Here is a 22,045-nt window from a genome sequence, read left to right as displayed (position 1 = left end):
TAGAGTTATACAAAAATGAATATAATTTAATTGACATACAAATGTGCTAGTAATCACGGTTATAATTTTGGATATTGAAATATTTAAATGGTTTTGATTGATGAGTTATGTTTGTATACCTTAAAATTAAAATGTTAAAAGCTGTTTATCTTTGTTACAATTCCATCGATCTCATAAGTTCCATAAACATAAGGTTATGAAATCTAATTTTCATATTAGATGCCAACCTTATCATAAATCCTTACCTAAACCCAAAATTCTTTCACCTTATTTTTATTTTTTATTTTTTATTTTTTAAATAATAATAATAATAATCCAAATATATAAAATTTCCAACTATAAATTTGATAAATTCAAATTAAAGCAAACATCACCTTAATGTATATATTTTTTTTCTATCTACCCTTTACCATTTTCAATGGCCAACCACCGTGTTTCATCTTTTATTTCCCTTCATAGCTTGACCCTTTTTAATAGGTGGGTGAGGAAAGACCAAAAAGATAATATTAATATTCAATGAATAAAATGAACAGTTTCACAATACTAAAAATTGTTTTCTAAAAAAAATTAATTAAAAGATCTATTTATGATCGTGGCAATAAAAGTAATAATCAAGTGGATTGACCTACCAAATGGACAGTTTGTTAGCGAGCATTAATTTGAAGGTATGATTTGGGGTTAATTTTAAATTAACACCACCTGCACATTTGTAAAACAAAAATTAAAAAAGATTTTGATTTTACTGACATTCACTTATGGTGATAGAGTAATTATTTTAAATAGTAAAACTATTAAAAATATTTTTAGTGTAACAAAACGTCACTACCTATCATAGACCGTGATAGTTTTCTATTAATAAATGTTCATCACAATTTATCAATGATAGATAGTGAAATTTTGCTATATTTATAAATAAATTGACTCATTTTTCTTTATTTGAAAAGAATCTACGTGATATATATATAGTCATTAAAAAGAGTGAAAATATATAACCCAACAAAATATTCGACTTTCAACACTAAGATAAGCTTAACATGCAGTTATTCCTAGGATAAATACTAAATTCCCATATTCACTTGCCATAATTAAAAAGAGAGAAAAATCTTAGCATTTCTTTTCCCTACTTTTTCAATCCAAATAATATTTTAAAACTTAACCTATATTTAAGGTATTGTTTTTCAACCAATGTGACTTGTCAAATCCCTACCTTATCTAAATAAAACATATCACGTTACAAATAACTCGTACTATTAAATGTTTCCCCTTAAGTTTAACGCAAAAACAAATTTTTCTTTAACTAATTGAATTATGCTCAAATCAACTTATCAAATTAGATTTTTTATAATCTTCAATAATAATAGTAAAATTTGGTTAATTTTAGTATTAAAAAAAAAAAAAAAACAAACAAACGAAAAAAGAAATAGTAATAAAACTTTTAGAAACATAGGACTCAGATTAAAATCATGGTCAGGACATATAAGAGCTAACAAAATTGTAATGTAACAATAAAAAAAAATACAAAACTGTTAAGATAATTGATATTTAACTTTGTTAGAAAGTTTTAAAGTAAAATCGGAATTCGCAACAATTTAAAGTGATATGACTATTTGTTTAGGTTATACTGCATAACATATTGCTTAAATTCATATAAGCCCCAAAAATTGATACAAGTATGTAAAATTTGAAAATCTCTAAATTTTTTCAAATATTCTCACATAATTCACTTAACAGTAGAGTATTATTAATTTATTACTCTATATTTATCCATAAATAAGGGGCATTTCCTTCCATTAATCAATGTAATTAATACAATAATTTTAATATGTTTTGTCAAAGAAAGAACCAAAATTTCAAATCTGCCCAAACCAAGAGAAAATGATTAGACATACAATGGTAAGTTTAATCCCCCTCCATTTCACATCTAGAATTAAAAGGGTAGTAGGTTTGATAGTTATTATTATTATTTTTCTTAAAAAATAACAATATATATATTAATTGATAGGTTTAAATAGCTTTTTATATACACTTCCTTTTTAATTTTTTTCCCTAAGAAATGGGGGCCACTCAACCAATTAAATGAAGGTTTGGTGGGGAAAGGGTTTTGATGGGAAAATGCATAGTGACATTCCTTTGTAGCAAAGTTCATAGGGAAAGGGCCAAAAGTGCATACCAAAAAAGTAGATTAGCATGTGAATTAAACAGTAAAATGTCATTCAAACAAAAAGAAAAAGGTATGACACTACTGTATAATGCAAAGTATTTTTATTTTTTCATTTTTCTTACCCAAAATCATTGAGATAACCTCAGCAACTTGTCCTTTTAGGTGAGATTTCATTGCACCAATTGAAATGAATTCATTCTCACCATACAAATTTTACTGCAACAGAGGAAAATAGAGATGAGAACCACAGATATATCTGAATAATGGGGAAAAACAAAAACATTTTTAGTCCGATTTTAGGTTAGTTTCTATTTGATTTCCTCTCGGTTTCAAAATGTTACACATTCCTGTAAGATATTTTTCTTCATCTTCCTTCTAGTGATGACATTCAAGAAGTGAGTTCTCCACATAAATTTAAGAGACTCAATGTTAAAATTCTACTCGAAAGTAGAAAAAGTAATTTACCAACAACTATGCAATAGAAGAATAAAGGAAAGGAAATGTCAAAAAGGCAATGAATTCTACCCATTGTTTTTCACATCATGGCACATAAAATTGATGGGCATCAATTTCAAAAGCAATCAAACTTGAGGAAAAGAAAGTGAACAGATAAATTGAAAACACAAACAGCAATTCAAAGGGTGAAAGATTCCTTGTAGAAAAGAGTGTGTCCTGTACAAATAATTATATCTACTTTCCCTTTAACAATAACAACAATGAGTGGATTGACATATTAATAAGCATACTAAAAAGTGAATAAGAAAAGTATAATGATAATAATAATATAAAAAGCTTTCTTCTCTAGTTGGTGAGCAGTCACCATTGTCTGACATTGCCGACAAAATCCACATACATTCCAACCATTATTGAATCCCAAGGCCAAATCAGAGTAAATTTAAGACTTCTAGTTAAGAATCGACAATCAAAGATAAATACAAAACATAAAGTAAAAGAGATCGAAATAGAGATTTACATTATTTACTAACAGTGTGTTAATTACGTCCATAGAACGGAGGGAGAATAGTTTTATTAGAGAGAACAATACAGATTATAGAATTAAGACCTCTAGGTTAGAGAGTTTATATAATACACTTCTATAAACCCTAGGGTCATAAACATAAATAACGTAAAGATGGGATATACTAAATAACGTACGGTCAACAAAATCTCCATATTTAGTCATTCGAAACGCCACATACCAGATTCAAGGTATTCCAACTTCTTGGTAAATTAATTGCAGGGTGGGAATCGAACTATCTACCTTTAAAGCGAGTAAATTTAAGACGAATAGTCAAGGCAACCTAATATTTAACATCATTTTTCACACCCTAATCTATTCAGTGGTAAGTCAATTTGTAGTGAAGTGAGTGTGCAATGAAGGTAAATCCTGAGAACCATAATTAAGAGAAAAGAGAAAGTGAATGTGGGTCAATGAACTTTATTGATATCCCTAGAAATGAGGGGAGCAATGTGTTCTTTTTGGTTTATTCTTTAATGGAAGACTTACTGGGACAACCTCTCTCATTGGTAAACCTTGAAGAAAATTTATTGTAATTAAGAGCATTGAAGACCTAATAATACATCATATCTACAAATGTACAAACAAATATTTTCAAGTTTTTACATTTTTCTCATCTAATCCTCTCTCAGCTTTGAACCTTTTTCCCTCTCATTACTGCCCCATCTTATGCTTCAATTGCAACAAAATTTAATTATTTTTTTCAAAAATTAGTTGACTATATCTATTTTTTTATTCTTTTTAAGCATTCATTTCTTGAATGTGAGGAGAAAGAACATTTTCAGGTGTACCAGATTAGGATGCCAGTGGCATACAACTTTGGTCAATCCGACAAGGGTAGTTTATGACATCATTCCCAATACTAACAGTGACTATGGGTTAAACCAGAACACTTCTAACTTTGGGGAAAATTTTATAGTACAACCATAGTACTCCTATTACTTCCATTCATCAATTGACACATCATAAATGATTTATTCATTTCTTTCGTGGACGGAAGTAGGTTGAAAATTTTTCCATACCGTCGGTGTACTGGAAATTTTCCTGAGTTTGGGAAGCCAATTCAACTCAGTCCACGTAAATGCTAAATGGTATCTAACTTTCTTTTTTAGCGAGGAAGAGATAGGGCAGAGGATGCTCAATACACTATTATGAGAAAGGTAGGACCAGATAAACTACTAAAAAGTTTAGCTTTTATTCTTACCATCATTAAAAGATAACTTGGCAAATTTAGCATAATGTCTCCTTTGAGATTTAGAACCTCCTCCTCCTCCATTCTCCTAAATTAGTTTCAACCTAAGACATAGGAGAATATTGTGTCAGATCAGAAATGCAACGAATACTTTACCCACACCACCCCCCCCCCCCCCCAAAAAAAAAAAAAAAAAAAAAAATCAAAGTGTGAAAGAAAACTTCTCCACTGAAAGCAAGAAGGAAGAAGAAGCTTAGGAAAAGAATACGATAGTCAAGTTTTGTATTAATGTTCGACTATTGCGTTATATAATATACTATAAATAATACTTTTTTTTCTTTTAATAATGGACCTTCCTTTATAATTTATATACATTTTTTTCCCTATTAACATCCTTGTCAAACATTAAAATTATTGATGTAACAAAAAGATATTCTATGAATATTAACTTTCTTGGTTAGAGCCGAGAGGTGGAAAAGAACAGTGGAAAAATAATAAATAAAACATGTCGCCTCAAAAGCACTACCAACCTGCTTTGTGTTGTCAAAGTTGTTTTCTGAACCATACATGCAACATCAATTCAAGTTCGTTGCTACATCCCTTTCGGCCTTGTTATGTGCATACTCATGCCGACAGCCCTTCTTGCTTGCCCTTTGCTCAAGACTTTTTTAGCAATCATGCCAAGCCTAACCAATAAATCTGCAAAACTTCAAACTTCAACTTTCAGGTGGAAAATTCACACAAGGGCCCATTCTAAGAGTAAAATGTCATAAGAACAGGAAGATTTCAATAACAAGCTACTAAAATTTGATGACAGAAGTGAAACAGAACATATGAATAAAGAAAAATAAACGCATGCTCAAAGTCTCGTGCATGAAGGGTCTGCCCTCCCCCTTCCCCACCACACGCACAAATATATATGTGTGTATATAAAGAGAGAGAGAGAGAGAGGATAGGATATGTCACCTTGTAAATGTCTTTTCTTTGACTATGACATCTACAACAGCATTGAGATAGACATCCACTCCACACAGTGGGGCTCAAAAAGTGATATAAATAGGCACAACAGGCGATATATCTGGGATTCTATCAGCCAAGTGCATCTTCAGCTGCAAAGATATGGTACCTAGTCCGAGGTTGACTTCTGACAGCTCTGGTTCTGTTTGATCAAACACATCCAGCACTTTACTGCATTGAAAAAAAAACAATAGAAAAAAAGGTTATAAAAGTCTCAAGCCAACGATATTTCTGAGAGTTGTTCAACTTCTTTGTCCACCAAGCTATCAAAATTCTACGTTTAATTAACCAAAAAAACCACCCTAATCCTTGGAAGCTTCTTGCATGCTTTGATCATCTTTATCTATGAAATAAGAAATATTTGATAGATTTACATACAGATGAAATTAATTAATATTAATTTGGTCTTCCTAATCATGAAAATACATAAAACTACGAGATTTAGAAGTTAAATCTTCTTCCCATGCTTGAATAAATTACATGAAAACGTAACTATTGTAGATTAAGAAAATTTATTTTCATATTTTTTAAGAGAAGTAAATGTCCCATATATTGCAGGGGGCGCTTCACTAAAGCCAATAACAATTTTTAGGACAAATATCATTTAAAAATAATAATTGCCCCAGGAAAATATCCATTTATTTTTTCTTTTCTGCTCCCTAGAGTCCCAAAGTTCAACTTCAGTTCTTTGAACAAACAGCACTTTTTGTCCCTTGTGTAAACATGGGTTGACTAACAACTATGAACAGTATGGACAAAAAATTCAGTTCATTCAAATATAGGAACTAAACTTGAGAATTTGAAAATAGGGGGACCAAAATGAAATGTGGCAAAGTATACATACTATAGTAGTGTTTTAACATAGTAAGCATATAAAAAGAAAGAAGTTAAACAGAGCAGCTATGCCTAACTATCAGTACTAGCAGTAAAAGAATTGGAATCTCAAATGTTAGATGGGGAACTCGACTACTGATTGGGTGCTTACTAGGACTCTGCAAAATGACTTTAGTTACTACAGGAGGCAGTTTTGTTTGAGTGCAAAAAAACAATAACCTTCACTGCTTTTTTTTTTTTTTTTTTCTTTTTCCCAGAAAATTGTACAATGTGTCACACTTGGTAGAGTAGTCAGTAAGTTGGATATTCACTTGAATGCCTCCATCATTGAAATAGCAATATGAGCAATACAGGATGCACCCATCTTTATGCATCCACTATCATCACACACACAAAATATGAATTAAAACATTTTAAAAAATAAGTAAGAAGAATTTGCTATTAGGCAAATTATACAATTTAGTGTGACGCAAAAAGATAGGTACTTCTCAGGATGCACCTAAGTATTTTCCTAACAATATGTTCACCTAGCCTAGGCAATGTCAAAAGAGTGCTTGGAACATGAACTGACATCGTTTAATAGAGCAGAATTTCTCAATCATAAGAGAAACTGCGATGTAAGCTGACATTTTATCTCAAGCAGTCTCGTCTCCAAAGGTGGTACAGCTTTCTTTTTCTTTTTTTCTTTCTTCTTTTAACAATTCAAATAAATAAAATTCAACTTCAAAGGAGCTTAAATGGTTAAAGTCGATCACAAAGATTAAGATGTTGGAAACCAGGAACGACAGCATCATTAAGATCATTCTGGTGCTAGTCAAGGCACAATGTGTTCTTGATGCATATATAGACAAGGAAATGTATATCAGAACATTCTTAATCAGACGAAGTTAATTCCACTTTCCAGAAACATTTGGTCGTCAATTGAAAGGGGCTCCATATTTTAAGTCAGTGCCATTATTTTTTTTCCTTTTTTTCTTTCCTGAATGAAAACCGATTTCATGTGAAGAAAAATGACAAGTTAATAGCACTTAAAGTCCCATGTTGATCCAGAAAATTATTACAAGAGTGCTCAAACTCAATTCCTGACCAGTCTTTTTACCTTTTTATGCCCTCTGTTCTGCAAGCCTAGGAATTCATAACCATTCCTGAAGGGGAAAGAAAAAAGAAAAAAGGAAAAAAAAAAGATTGAGGACCCCCTTAGAATCATACAGCTGCGTAGATTCTATCAGTACGCGACTCAATCTACTCTACATGGACAACACAAAATTTGCAGTAAAGGGGAAAAAGAAAAAAAGAAGAAAAGAAAAAAGAACCAAAAAAAAAAAGTAAAATGAATTAAAAACAACAAAAGAATTTAATATACCCTATTTCCATGATTCTACAGGAGTTCAAAAGAAGACATTACATTGAGGGTGCATCAGAAAAGACCTCATTGAGCATGTCATTTTCACCATCTGCCATTGCAAATAGTTCTGCATCTTTGTTTTCCTCGTTAGAAAAGTCTCCCCTTTCAAGCTTGGCATGAGCTGCAACAAATACCATCTTCTGAGCTCTCTCCAAGCCAACCCTCGAGTGCCGATGCGAGCAAACCAAATTCATGATAGAACATTTACACTTGTAGCCACAAGATGTTGAATGGAGGAAAATAAGCCTCAGTGCAACCTTGCCAAGGGTCTTAAACTCGCTTAAGCAAGTTTCCCAGACAAGTCGTCTACTCTGTGGATTGGCAATTTTCATCTTTCCAGTTAAAGGGTCTCTTTGTTTAACCTGAACTGCCTGAGCATAAAGTGGGTCTAGCCCTTCAGATCTCCATTTCATAAGCTCCATGAACGCGAGATGAGCTTCTTCCCTTGACACCAACCGATTAATAAGTGAATCCACATCCTTTTCCTGCTCTTGTGAAAGGCACTTGAAGGGTGGAAGATATTTCCCATTTATGTCCCTCCTCAAGTAAAGCGGGTCCAGTATAAATGCAGCTGACCATGCTGGATGATAATTTTTCCTAAACCTCTTTTCTACAACTTTTTCTACTGGCCCTTCAGCTATGCTGAACTTAACACACCATTCCTTCACTTTTGTTCTCAGCTCCTCCCAGAGTGGCAAGCATTGCCCAATCAGTGGCCTTTCCGCTTCAATCTCTTGAGCCATTCCACGGATCATTTTCACCAATGAATGAACTGCCTCCATTTCATCCCAAAAGCGTTCATTTTGTATCAGACTAGAAACCTCAGTCGCAAGTGAATCCTCCATGCATGCCAGCTTAAAGGACTCGTCTAACACAACCATTTGAAGCACATGAGTACAGCTAAGCATATCATCAAGCATAGCATAAACAGGCGAAAAGTTTTTGGATGTGTCACAGTTTGGAGAAGGAACATGAAGCAACCAGTGGCCCTCTAGCTCCTGTACCTTGTACTTATTTATACAATTTCTAACTTGAGATTTGGTGTTTACAAAATTTGCAACCTTCAAGCAATTTTCAGTGACTGCCCTGAAAAGTGGAAGCTCTTTGTTAAAATCCTTTATCAAACTAATAAAACCCTGAAGCTGGCAAGAGAGATTTACCATCCAATGATTCTTTATCTCCAAATTCCTCAACGCCTTAGCCTTATACCTATCTGCAATTATCCCCACACATTTCTGCAGACCACTCCCACAAATCTCGTTGACTGTATCCAAAATAACCTCTTCTGCATACTTGGATGACACCAATCCCCCTGTAAATAGTGCTTTTTGAAATACAGTAGTACCATTTGGAAGATTGACCATAAATTTAACAACACTCTCTTCACCACAGCAGTTCTTATTCTTCCACCCATCTGAAGCAATTTGAAAAAACGCTGCATCTCTAATCCTGGCTTCTGAATCAGCTTTGGCTTCCTCAAACTTGGAGTCGAGCCGAGCTCCTAAAATGTCGGTTCGAGGTAATGAAGGCAAACCCAACTGAGTAAGCAAGGCCTTAAACTTGGGGTGCTCAAGGCACGAAAGTGAAACTGACCCACATGACTCAATAAACCAGTCAGTCAGTAATTCAATAGCAGAATCGATTTGTTCCTTACTTAGCCTTGGTCGAGGTGAAGCATGTGGACTCTTCAGTTTCTTAACACTGTTTTCCAGCATTTCTAGCGCACCCAAATCATCTTTCCCACCTGATAACACGAACTGATGCTGATTAAACCCCATCTTACTCGTCATCCCAAGCGAATTTTGAGCCACTGGTGTCGGCGGCGAGGAAATTAGCGGAGCATAGGAACGCGTCGGCTCAATCATAGCAAGAGAGTGAACTTGATAAGAAGCAGTAAGAATTGAAGCATTCATTTGAGAGCTTCGCTTCTTGTGGTTATGCAATGTCGGAGAGGGAATGGAAGATATGGGTAACGGCGACGCTGCCGAAGCATTAGACCGAGAAATTGAACTCAAATTAGGACAAGTGCCTCGTTTCAAATGCTCAGATGCAGTCCGCGAAGGATTCGAAGCCGAAAAAACAGAATCGCATAAAGAACACTTGAGTTTCACCGCTTTGGGAAGACTATTAGTAGGATTTCGAATAAGAACAGGCTCCAAATGAGCCCAATACCAAGCTCCTTTCCCTTTAATAGCCTTTGTTCGAACAGTTACAAGGCATTCATACCGTTTATTCAAAGCTTTGGTCGCTAAATCCTCCGTCAACGCCGAAGCATCAATGTTGGGCGGTGAGTTAGTGGAGGCCATCAATCACAGTAACCAAAACCCAAATTGCAAATCACAGTAACGAGTCAGAGACATTCATTTACAAAGCCAAAAGCTCACTTCTCGTACTCCGTTCCGATAATCGCACCATACTACTACTCCGGAGCATCATCGTCAAAAACCTCGCCGGCGGCGGGGAGTTGGAGTTGCAGAAGTAAAGAAGAATGGAGAGTAGAGGCGTTTGTAGTTGAAGTTGAAGATGAATAAGGAAAATGATCAGTTGAGAGAGAGAAGTGTTACTGGAGGGATTGAAAATTGCAGAGAGAGAGAGAGAGAGAAAAGCGGAAGAGAGGAAGAAGAAGAAGACGATAACGTACAAAAGAGAATTGGGAAATTTATAGGGAACCACCTCCCAATTATTATATCCAGAGCCTTGGTTTATTTACAAATTTAGTTAATTTACCTGTTTATTTCTTCTTTTTTCTACGTTTAAATATTATTTTATTTCCCTAATCTAATATAGTTCTATTCACATTCAAATTCAAATTGATAATCTTAAGGTATATATAAAAATATTTTCAAAATGCAAAACTAAAGTAGCATTTATTTTTTTTTAATTTAGTTTCAAAATTATTTTTTTCTATGGTGAGTTTAGTAATTTTTTAATTTTTAATTTTGTATCTTAATCAATATACTTTCAATTTTATATTTAATAGATTTATGACGTACCTCATTTTTTAAAACAAACAACTTAGAGTCAATCTACGAAAACCCTAAAATTTTAATTTTATGTTTAATAGACACGTGAATTCAATGTATGTATATATATGTGTGTGTATATATATAATAGGTCAATGACTTATTATGTACAAAATTGAAAATTTTAGACCCCATTTAGTAATAATCTGACTTTCAATTTTTAGTTTTTAAAAATTGAGTCTATGAAACACACCTTTCACTTCTAAGTTTTTTTTTAAAAAAAAAAAAAATATAAAAAATAGCTTTTAGAAACATGTTTTTATAAAAAGTAGCTTTTAGAAAAATGAAAACCAAAGTCTGAAAGGAAATAGACTTGATTTTTAAAAACTAGATTTGGACACAAAAATAAAAGTTAAGCACTTGCGAGACACTTTTTTTATGAAAAAAAAAAAATCATGGATCTATTGGATACAAGATTAAAAATTTAGGAGGTCTACTATTTTTTTTTTTTTTTTTTTTTTAAAGTTGGACTAAATAGACGCAAAAGTTAGGCCCCATTTAGTAATCATTTGATTTTTTTTTTTTTTGAAAATTAAACTTATTTCATCCACATTTGGTACAATGATCTACATCTTTATTGAGTATAATAGTTGAATTCTTAGCTAAATTCAAAAAACAAAAACAACTTTTTGAAAGCTACTGTTTTTAGTTCTCAAAATTTGACTTGATTTTTTTTTTTAAATAATCGATGAAGAGTAGATAATAAAGGAATAAATTTGGAGGTTGAAGTAGTGTCTATAAGTTTAATTTTAAAAAACAAAATAGTTACCGAACGGGATCTTAAAGACTGAAAACATATAATTTAAGTTACAAAATTGTACTAAATAGATTTTGAGATTTCTATTTGTTACAATATACTTTTGGTGTCATAACTTTCATGCTAGTAATAATCAAATCTATTAATTCTATCCGTTATTTTTAATATCTTATAACAATTTAGTTTCTCAACTTTAATATCTAATAATTTAGTTTTTGTGCTTAAAAATTTTTAAGATTTAGTTTTTATCATTTATCATGAAAATATTATTAAGATTAGAATTAAATCATTATATATTTAAAGTATATAGACACGATACGCATATTTAAATGGTTACATTTTTAAATTATATATATATATATATAATCTTTTGTTGAATGCTATAATTGGCGGATAAAATGTGTACATAGTATGATATTTACTAAAGTAGTATAATTTTAAAAAAATTAGTATTTTCATTCTTTAGAAATTTGGATGTCTTAAATTTATACTTCTAGAATTTATTCACTATACATCATGTGATTAAGCTAATCATCACTCATTCTATTATTCTCACTAGAAAATATTATAACTTAAAACATAAGAGAATCAAAACTTTTTAAACTATAAGGACAAAATTATAAAGTGAAAAAAAAAGTAACTATGATAATTGGCTTAGAATTAAAGTTTCCAAAAATAGGCTAAAATTGAGTTATAAAAGGTGTATTTACATAGGTTTAGTATCTCAATGATTGACTTTTCTTTTCTTTCTGTATTTGGTCCTTAACGTTTTGAAACTTTTAAGGAAATTTTTTTTTGTCACAAGATATAAGATATTAAATGTGGTAGATGATAAAACAATGGAATATGATATTAGTTTCGGAAGAAATTAGACTACTAAAAAGGTGAAAATTTTGGTTTAAATGAGCATATAACTCAACTAATATAAAACTTGTACTATCAATCTCGAAGTTAGAGGTTCGAATCTTCATATAATAAGAATTCCTAATTTGTCCTTCATCCTCTATATTATTAAGAGGTTCAACCATTTTACTTTTTTTTATTATTATTATTTTTAATCTTCTAGGTAGCTTAATTACCCTTCAAAAGTGCAACCTCAAACAAATGTGTGCATAGGGATATCTATAGACATAAATATATATTTTTTATTCTCTATAAAAGTGCAACCTCTCAATATGGTTTCTCTACTTTTTTGTCTGTCATGATGTCCTTTGGAATATGTTTTGTGCATTTGTCAAACTATTTAGAAACAGAAATTGAATAGACTTTTGGAACATAAATATATATTTTTTTGTATGAGGATAAATAAATAAATTTTACTCCTTCAAAAAGTGGTATTGTAACTAAAGTATGGGATGAGAGAATCGAACTTTTGATCTCGATGTCGATAGTACAAGTTGAGCTACGCTACACCAATTGAGTTTGGAGAATCGAACCTCTACTAGATAACATCATACCAGTTGAACTATGCTCATGTTGGTAAAATTAAGAGTGGAAGGAAGTTATAGGCATGCAAAACTACTAGTCTACCAATAAGTCATAAATGCATTTTAAAATGTAACTTTTACCATAAATTTTCAATTGTATTAAAATGTGCACCTTAAATTTAATAAAAATGTTGGAATATTTACTCTCTAGTAAGTTTTTATATGAAATTTTATAAAGAAAAAAATATTCTCCTACAATTTCAATTAATTATAAATATTTGTACGGTACAAAATTGATAAGATTTTAAAGAAGAACAAAATTTGAAGATAAATTTTCAGTGAAAAATCTTGTGAGTTTCGTCACAGTTATTCAACGGTTAATGTATTCATTTATCAAATTTAATAAACTTAACATTATTGAAATTACCGAGTTTACAAAAGTTTCACAGTACTCTTTTATTAAATTTAGTTGATCTATTGATAAATAATGAATAGATTATTGAAATTACAAAATGTAAAATTAAGTTCCAAAGTCTGATGGTTGATGAATTTGAAAGTTTGGAGTGAAAATTGAAATACAACACGATAAATTTAGACATCAAAAAACTAAAATAAGCATTTATGTTTTGATCTCTATAATTTATTATTTTAGTTTTTAAACCTTTAAAAGATTTGTCATTTTTGCTTCGAGATATTAAAAAGTAAATAAATAAATAAAATTTATTTATGACATATTTGGTTAAGGAGTCGAAGTTGGGGAGGAGTGAGGTTGTTATTCCACTCTTCGTTTGGCTTATGAAGTTTGTGGACTTCACGACTAATAGAACATCAATTTCTTTAACTTATTAACTTATTACATTTCGGTTTTCATGACTAAACAATTTTACCTATTGCCCAAAATATCCCCTTAGTCTTTAATATAATTTTACCATCTAATATTCATTGGTTACATCCAGATAGTTTATAACTTTTAATATATACACATAACAATACATTATTGCGTATACTCGAGTTAATTGGAAGAATATTGTTGTTTTATTAAAAAAAAAATGGACAAATCATGTATTTTTAAAATTATCTAGGTGAAACATGCAATATTTTGTCTTTTACGAAATGTGTATCTTCAAGAGACGCATTACTGGGGAAGCTCGATGTCCACGATGAAAATGTAAATTAATGGAAAAAAAAATGGCGTTGAAAAAGAACCTTATTGAAAACGAAGGGGCATTAAACAATAAGAAAAAGTTTGGTCCCGCCAAAAGAAAGTCGAATTGAGAGTAGATCCGAATGATGAATAGATACTTTGGAATAGCATAACAAAATTTTAGTTCAAATAAATTCACTTCTTGAAACGGTTAGAAAAGTATAAAAATAAAACTATTCATTTTCAACCATACTTCACCTTTATTATGTTAAAACTTGGTTGAAACCCCAAAAGCAAACTCCCATTTTAAAAAAAAGTTAAAATTGAAATAATTAGAAGAATTTTTTACTAAGCCAAAAGATTCTTTCTAATTTGTTGTAAATAATGGAATGGTAAATTAGGAAGAAAATTTGATTAGGATAAGATTGCAATCTCAAAAAAGTACTAAGAAGGAAGAGTACAAAGAACAATTAATTGATACCATGCAATATTGGATGGCTAGTATCTTAGATTACCTATTTTTTAAAAAACCAATTAAATTATTTATTCTTATGTAATTATTGGTTTGTAAATAGTGATATACTCAATTAATGTATTATTAGGCCTTAGTATATCATTATAGATAACCTTTTTTTTTAGTTATCAAGTTATTTATTCTTCTTAAATTATAATTTGCAAATAGTAATTTAAATATTATATTTTTACAAATTTGTAAGAAATTTTTATTTTGAAAACTATTTTTTTTTCTACAAGTGTTGAGAAGATTTATATTCTACACTAGCTTTCAAAACTATATAAATACCCATGATTATTTTTTTCCACTAATAAAACAAAATTATTGTTTTAAAAAATGTGTAAAGTATAAGAGTCTATTTTAGTATAGTTCAAGGATATTAGTATTTCCCCTAATTAGTGGTAACACTAAGAAATTTCAATTTTCTCTCTTTAATTAGTAATATAATATTTAACTTTTAAAGAATGATTAAATCCAAAAGAGTTGTGAGTTCTCATTTCTTTTTCATATAGTTTGTATAATATTTTACAAGGTGTATGTAATTACATCAAATTCAATAATTAAGTGGAAAGTGGTCCAATACCATAACCATTATTGACATAATTGTAGAAGGAAAGGCTACTCATTCATTGGGTCATTGGTTGACCTATATATAAGAAAATTTAATGTTGTTGCTTTGTTGGCTATATTTTGAAGATGTCCAATTTTTTTACTTTCATTTTCTTTTTCTTTTTTTTTTTTTGAAAAAAAAAAAAAACAAAACTTCATATTTAAGCTTCACCCCAAAAGTTTACAATATGATCAAAGTTTACCCGGACTAAAGAATTAGCTAAAGAATATGCTACCACATTTTAGTTCTACAAAACTTCTCTTTTCGAGTATTTTAGTTCTTACTCACTAAAATACTCGAAAAGAGAAGTTTTGTCTTAATGATGTTTTCAGTAAATTTGTAGTTATATCTATCGTCCCATTATTCATTTGAATATTGAAAAGAGAACAGGTCTCACATAAATAAGTTGGTAATCTGATTGATTTGCTATTCTGAGACCCTTCAAAATTTAAATTTATATCACTTTTTTTTTGTCAAGGTATAATATATAATATTATAATTAATTGAGCTATAATGAAGTTGATACGTAATTCATTCTTCCAAGTCTTCTTTAAAAGCATAATGATTTTAAAATATAATAATTTATGGATAATACTCCAAATTAGTTTGTCAATTATAATAATTGATTGATTGAAATTCAAACTCGAATACCTTTCTTTTCAATTTTCTTTTCAAAAACGGTGTTTCTATAATTCAAATGGTCAAAATTTAAAAATATATTGGAAGATATGATAATTGTATTTAGATAAAACTTAATTTTATTTATTTAATAAAATAGTTCAATTGATATAAAGTTTGTAGATCATATCTTAAATTCTTTCATTTCATATATTGTCAAAACAAATAGATTTATATAGATAAAATAATAATAAAACTATCATTTAATAGATTGTACTATAGATAAACTTTTATTCTATTTATGTGGATACAAATTTTTATTATTCGTTTAACAAATGTATAACTGAGATTTGAACTTCGAAAACTTACATAATTCAATTTACTAATTTGTACTAGTTTATAAAATTTAATTTTAATTTGATGTAATTGAGTTTAATAATGTCAAATTTGATAAAATTATACCATATCTATTGATAGAAAATGCTTCAAATAGGAGCTAGGAACTGTCTAATTACTTAGGAAAATCTACATCACTAAAAAAAAAAAGTATAGGGGCAATTTCGTAACATCAAAATTTGGAGGTTTACTACTAGGGGCATATTTGGAAATCAATTTTTGTAAGGATGTTTTTCTTATAGAATAAATGATGTTTTTTTCTTTTAAAAAAATTGTAAATAGTGATTCCAATAATGCTATAAAAGAACTGTGATTTGAATACACTCAAAGGTTAAATAAAGATATTTTATTTGTCTAATGAAGATATTTTATTGGTCTTAACATAAACATAATTAAATTGATATAAAATATAAATTATTCGAATATTTCACTTTACATATTGTCGATTTCAAACAGGAAAAATATTATAAATATTTTGATAATAGATGTTCATTCGATGCTCATGCTTAATATCTATTGACCATGTATTATGTTCTCATTTTCCAAAATGTTGTCTATGTCTCTCAACATTACACATTATTAATGTCCATGTAATCCATCACCTACTTACTAAATTGCCTATAAATAGTGATAAATTGCCTATAGATAGTGGTATTTTGTGGGTTTTGGAAGACACATTGGGTAAAGCCCATGAAAATTGGAGAAAGTGGAGAATTTAGAGAATCTTGTTATTTTATATTTTGTTAATTTATATATTAGGTTTAATTTATTTAATATTTAATATTTTATTATTACATTATACTATATTTATTTTAATATTATATTTTAATGGTATTCGTGTTCCTGTTGTGTTCCTCAAGTTCACAAAACATTATTAGCAAGAGTTCCTATCGTTTTCTTCGCTAATATGCTACTACAACAGATCTCACAAAATCAGAATTTGTTGCCCTTGATATTAAAGACAGCAATTATTTGTCATGGGTGCTTTATGTCGAAATCCACTAGATCCTATGAATATTGGAGAGACTATTAAAGAAGGAAGTACAATATCTAGTCAAGATAAAACAAAAGTTATGATTTTCCTTCGTCATCATCTCCACGAGAGATTGAAAATGAAGTATCTTATAGTAAAAGATCCCCGTTCTTATGGAAAAATTTGAAAGAGAGGTATGATCATAAGAAAACAATTATTCTTCCTAAAGCTCATTATGAGTGGATGCACTTGAGGGTACACGATTTCAAATGAGTAAGTGATTATAACTCCACATTATTTAAAATCAGTTTGAAATTGTTGTTATACAGAAAGAAAATTACTGATGTTGATATGTTAGAGAAGACATTTTCTACATTTCATGTCTCATATATACTCATATAACAACAATATTGAAAGCAATGTTTTAAACAATATTATGAACTAATTTCATGTTTTTTCGTGGCCGAACAAAATAACAAGTTATTAATGAAAAATCATAAATCTCGACCAACTGGGATGAACCATTCACTGAAGTGAATGTTGTGAATTTTAATAATAATCATGGTCGAAGTCATGGTCGTGGTCGAGGTTGTGATCATGATAGAGGAAGAACTAATTATTATTTTCATGGTAGTCGTTCTAATCATTCAAATTTCAAAAGAACCACTTAAAATGATGACCATAAAGGAAAAATTCCATAGGATAAGAGTTCAAAAAGTGTTGAAAATAAATGCTTTCGATGCAGAATGATTGGGCATTGGTCACGTATCTATCATATATCAAAACACTTAGTTGATCTCTATCGAGCCACCTTGAAGGAAAAAGAGAAAAATGTGGAAGCAAATTTTGCATACCATATTTGACCCATCTGACAAATTTGGATGTAGCTGACTTCTTTGAATCTCTTAAAGAGAAAATCGATAAAGTTGATGTAACATCAAGTGTTTCTTTTGACTTTTAAATATCTAAACTTAATGTTTTTTTTTAATTAATCTCCATGTTTTTTTCCTTTTAGTAGATATTAACCTTTTTATATTCCAAACATTGTTTTCTTATCATAATTATTTTCTTTTAATGAAGAAACCTGGATCATTTTCATATGTTGGGTGACTAAAAAATGAGTAAAGAAGATTTATATCTAGCAGACAGTGCATCTACACATACAATACTTACAAGTAGAAAATATTTTTTCAAACCGACAATGCTGGAAGCAAAAGTCAATACAATATCAGGTTCTGCAAAACTAATTGAGAGGTTTGGGAAAGTAAATATCATTTTGCCTAAAGGAACAAAATTTATAATTGACAATGCATTGCTCTCTAATCAATCAAAGAGAAATCTACTTAGTTTTAACGCCGTTCATAATAGAGACTTACATTTAACTAGGATGACCATAACCTGAATGAATCCTGAGTGAGTTGTGAATTACTGCCTATGAAGGTGGTCCTATGTTTTGTATGAGAGAGAGTGGCCAGATCGCCGACTCAACAAGCCTACCATTTTGGAATTCGTCTGATTGAGGAGTTGGGAACATAACTATACAAGAAGGAATTTACTCATTCCCCAACGTCGGGGTCAGTAGATAAATTGTTCTTTTAAGGGATGATTCTGGGGCTTGAACAATGTGGCGCCACACTCTCTCCTGGCCCGAGAGGGGTTCGATCATAGTTGGACTATAATTTATTGTTCATTAGAGGGATCAGTGGTACTTAAAAGAGTTAGATGTAACTACAAGGCAAAACGGTAATTTTGGCCTAGCTGTACTTACGAGCAATTTGTGAAGGGTCGTCTATTATTGATTGGTTATATCCAATGGATACAGAAATATATCTGCAGTGCGAATAGTGCAGCTAACGGTCTTTAGTGGAGTGCCCATCAGTCAATAGATGGTGAATAATTTAAATTAAAGAGTTTAATTAATTATTCGTGTATCGTTGAAGCTTCAAACTATAAGTCCATGAGTTCCCCTCGATAGCTCAACGGGTTTTAATGAGAATTAGTCTTTTGGATTAATTTGAATTGTTCAAATTAATTGAGGGATTAATTATATGTGATATAATTAATTTAATTTAATTATATATGATATAATTACTATAATTTATTTGATACATTATAATATTAAGTATTTATGAGAGGAAATAAATATTGGAATATGATTCAAATATTATTATATGAATTGGATTCATATGGTTAAAATTAATATAAAGATTATTTATATTAAAAGCCATTGGTGAGAGAAATGTATGTTATATTTGATATAACATATAGTTTAATATATATTATATGATAAGATAGTTATCATATGAATATATATTAAATAATTTATTAAGTAAATAAGTAAATTTAATTTAATTTATTTATTTTTGAATTAATGTTATTTGGGAGGGAGTTGTAACTCCCTCCCCCTCTTTCTCTCTAGATTGTGTATGGGGGTTAGTTACACACTTTCTTCTTCTCTGTTTGATGAAGAAAAGAAAGATAAAGAAAAATCTTGTAGAGAAAGTTCTGAGATCTAAGGCTCTTCCTCTTTTCTCCTCTCTCAATCCCTTCCCTCACCAAAATAGTTAGAGCCCACTACTCCTAGAGTCTCATCCAGATAATATCGAGGTTTCTTTTGTAGTAGTGCCCTTTTTGGTGTTCGTGATTTTCACAGTGAAGAGGAATCGTGAAGATTTTGTTCTTCAAGGGTAAGTCTTCTATTTCCTTTTTCTCTTCTTAGTTTCTCAAGCATGCTATAGGTTTTGTTTAATTAAATGCATGATCTATTTTGTTTCTTTGTAAAATTACATTATGTAAATTTTTTAGAATTAGGATGGTCCGCTTCCGTTGCACACCCTTCACAGGAATTCTTCATTAAAGACAATATAATATCTTAAGAAAGAATTTGAGATGAAAGATCACATAAAAACAAAATTTTGCCTTGGCTTGCAAATTAAGCATTTAGCAGATGAGATATTTGTTCATCAGTCAACTTATACAGGAAAAGTTTTGAAAAGATTTTATATGGAAAAAGCACATCTATTGAACATACCAACGGAAATTCATTCACTAGATGTGAAGAAAGATATATTTCGACCTCAAGATGATAATAAAGAATTCCTTGGTCCTGAAGTACCATATCTTAATGTAATTATTACACTTATGTATCTTGCTAATAATACAAGACCAGATATTGCATTTTCAGTAAATTTATTAGTAAGATATAGTTCTTCTCCAACAAAAGGATATTAGAATGAAATTAAGCATATACTTCGTTATCTCCGAGGAATGATTGATATGAGATTGTTTTACTTAAATAAATCAAATTTTGATCTAGTTGGTTATGTAGATTATGGATATTTATCTGATCCACACAAAGTTAGATCTCAAACAGGTTATCTATTCACATGCGGAGGAATTGCTATATCGTGGCGGTCAGTGAAACAGACCATAACGACTACTTTTTCAAATCATGCTAAAATTCTTGCAATTCACGAGGCTAGTTGAGAATGTGTATGGCTAAGATCAATAACTCAGCACATTCGTGAAACATGTGACTTATCTTCTAATAAAAATCTTCCCACAACATTATACGAAGACAACACATCATGTATATCCCAAATCAAATAAGGATATATTAAAGAAGATAGAATAAAACATATTTCACCCATCTACACTCATGATCTTATAGAAAATAGCGACATCACTGTATAACAAATTTGTTCGAAAGATGACCTGATAGACTTATCTACAAACACATTACCTACTACAATCTTTGAAAAGTTGGTGCACAACATTGGAATGCGGCGACTCAGAGATCTCAAGTGATATTTCCATCGGGGGGAGTAAATATACTTGTTTAGAGTATAAATTATATGAAATATGTATTATTTTCCACTCACTAGGATTTTTTTTCCATTGAGTTTTTTCTCAGTAAGATTTTAACGAGACATATTTCATATATATAATGAGCATCTAAAGAGAAGTATTATAAATTTTATGATGATAGATGCCCTTAGATGCTCATGCTTAGTGCCATTGACCATTTGTCATGCCCTTATTTCCCAATGTGTTGTCCATGTGTCTCAACATTACACATTATTAATGTTCATATAATCCACCTTCTACTTGCCAAATTGTCTATAAATAGTGGCATTTGGTTGGTTTTAGAAGACATACATAGGACAAAAATCCATGAAAATTGGAAAAAGTGGAGAATTTAGATAAATTTTTATTTTTTATTTTGTTAATTTATATATTTTGTTTAATTTATTTTAATATTTATTTATTTTATTATTATATTATATTTATTTTAACATGATTTTTATTGGTATTCGTGTCCTCATTGTGCTCCTTAGATTCACAATAAAGATGATATTTTATTGTTTATAAAATTTTTTTATCAGTTAAATTATACAAAATACTATAGTTGGCTTTCATTTAAACTTGAAAATTTTTACCTTTACTTTTACAACTTTAAAATTTGTTCCGAAAAATATCATTAAAAAACATTAAAAAGATAGAAATGGAAGCATAGACTAATATGTAAAAATTAAAAATCATATATATGACACCATTTACAATATCATTCATGTTAATTGGGGTGAGAATTGACATATAAAACAATGATTATGTGATTGATTTTAGCCACATTTTAAAGATGAAATAGATGGTAAACAAAAATTATTATCAACGACAAACCACTCCTAATAGGAAGAAAGAAAATGAGATAATACATGCTCAACCAAAAGCTCTATTTATAATGAAATGTGTAAATAAATTTTAGCTTTGACTTACATGAGAAACATAAATAGTATCCAAATCGAATGTAAATATATTTATTCTAATTTTTCAAATCAATTGTTACCTCATTTTTCATCTTTCTTTTAATGAAAGTATATTTGTTCAAGGGTATTTTTGAAACAAATTTCAAAGCTCAACAGTAAAAATGAAACCTTGAAATATTTATGCGAACAA

General features: G+C 30.0%; 1 protein-coding gene across 7 annotated transcripts; it reads right to left on the bottom strand.

Annotated features, from left to right (window-relative positions):
- Positions 1–482: 482 nt before the first annotated feature.
- On the bottom strand, positions 483–10,395 carry LOC120092979 (uncharacterized). 7 transcript variants are annotated; one of them, XM_090308050.1, is made up of 7 exons: positions 7,628–10,395; positions 7,322–7,367; positions 5,338–5,559; positions 4,902–5,070; positions 4,384–4,475; positions 2,284–2,377; positions 483–699 (listed from the first exon to the last, which is right to left on the bottom strand). In XM_090308050.1, the coding sequence occupies exons 1-3, from the start codon at positions 9,931–9,933 to the stop codon at positions 5,557–5,559; spliced, it is 2,355 nt and encodes a 784-aa protein (XP_090164176.1). In that variant the 5' UTR covers positions 9,934–10,395; the 3' UTR covers positions 483–699; positions 2,284–2,377; positions 4,384–4,475; positions 4,902–5,070; positions 5,338–5,556. The 7 variants fall into 7 exon arrangements, with proteins under 7 accessions (XP_090164176.1, XP_090164177.1, XP_090164175.1 ...); XM_090308051.1 differs by having other exon boundaries at positions 7,651–10,395; XM_090308049.1 differs by lacking the exon at positions 7,322–7,367 and having other exon boundaries at positions 4,902–5,078.
- Positions 10,396–22,045: the final 11,650 nt, after the last annotated feature.

Source organism: Benincasa hispida, chromosome 12 (assembly GCF_027475165.1).
Source record: "Benincasa hispida cultivar pf3 chromosome 12, pf3_genome.v1.1, whole genome shotgun sequence".
In the NCBI taxonomy this organism is placed as follows: domain Eukaryota; kingdom Viridiplantae; phylum Streptophyta; class Magnoliopsida; order Cucurbitales; family Cucurbitaceae; genus Benincasa; species Benincasa hispida.
The sequence above is the reverse complement of the archived record's forward strand: the minus strand, read 5'-3'. Positions and strand labels throughout refer to the sequence as shown.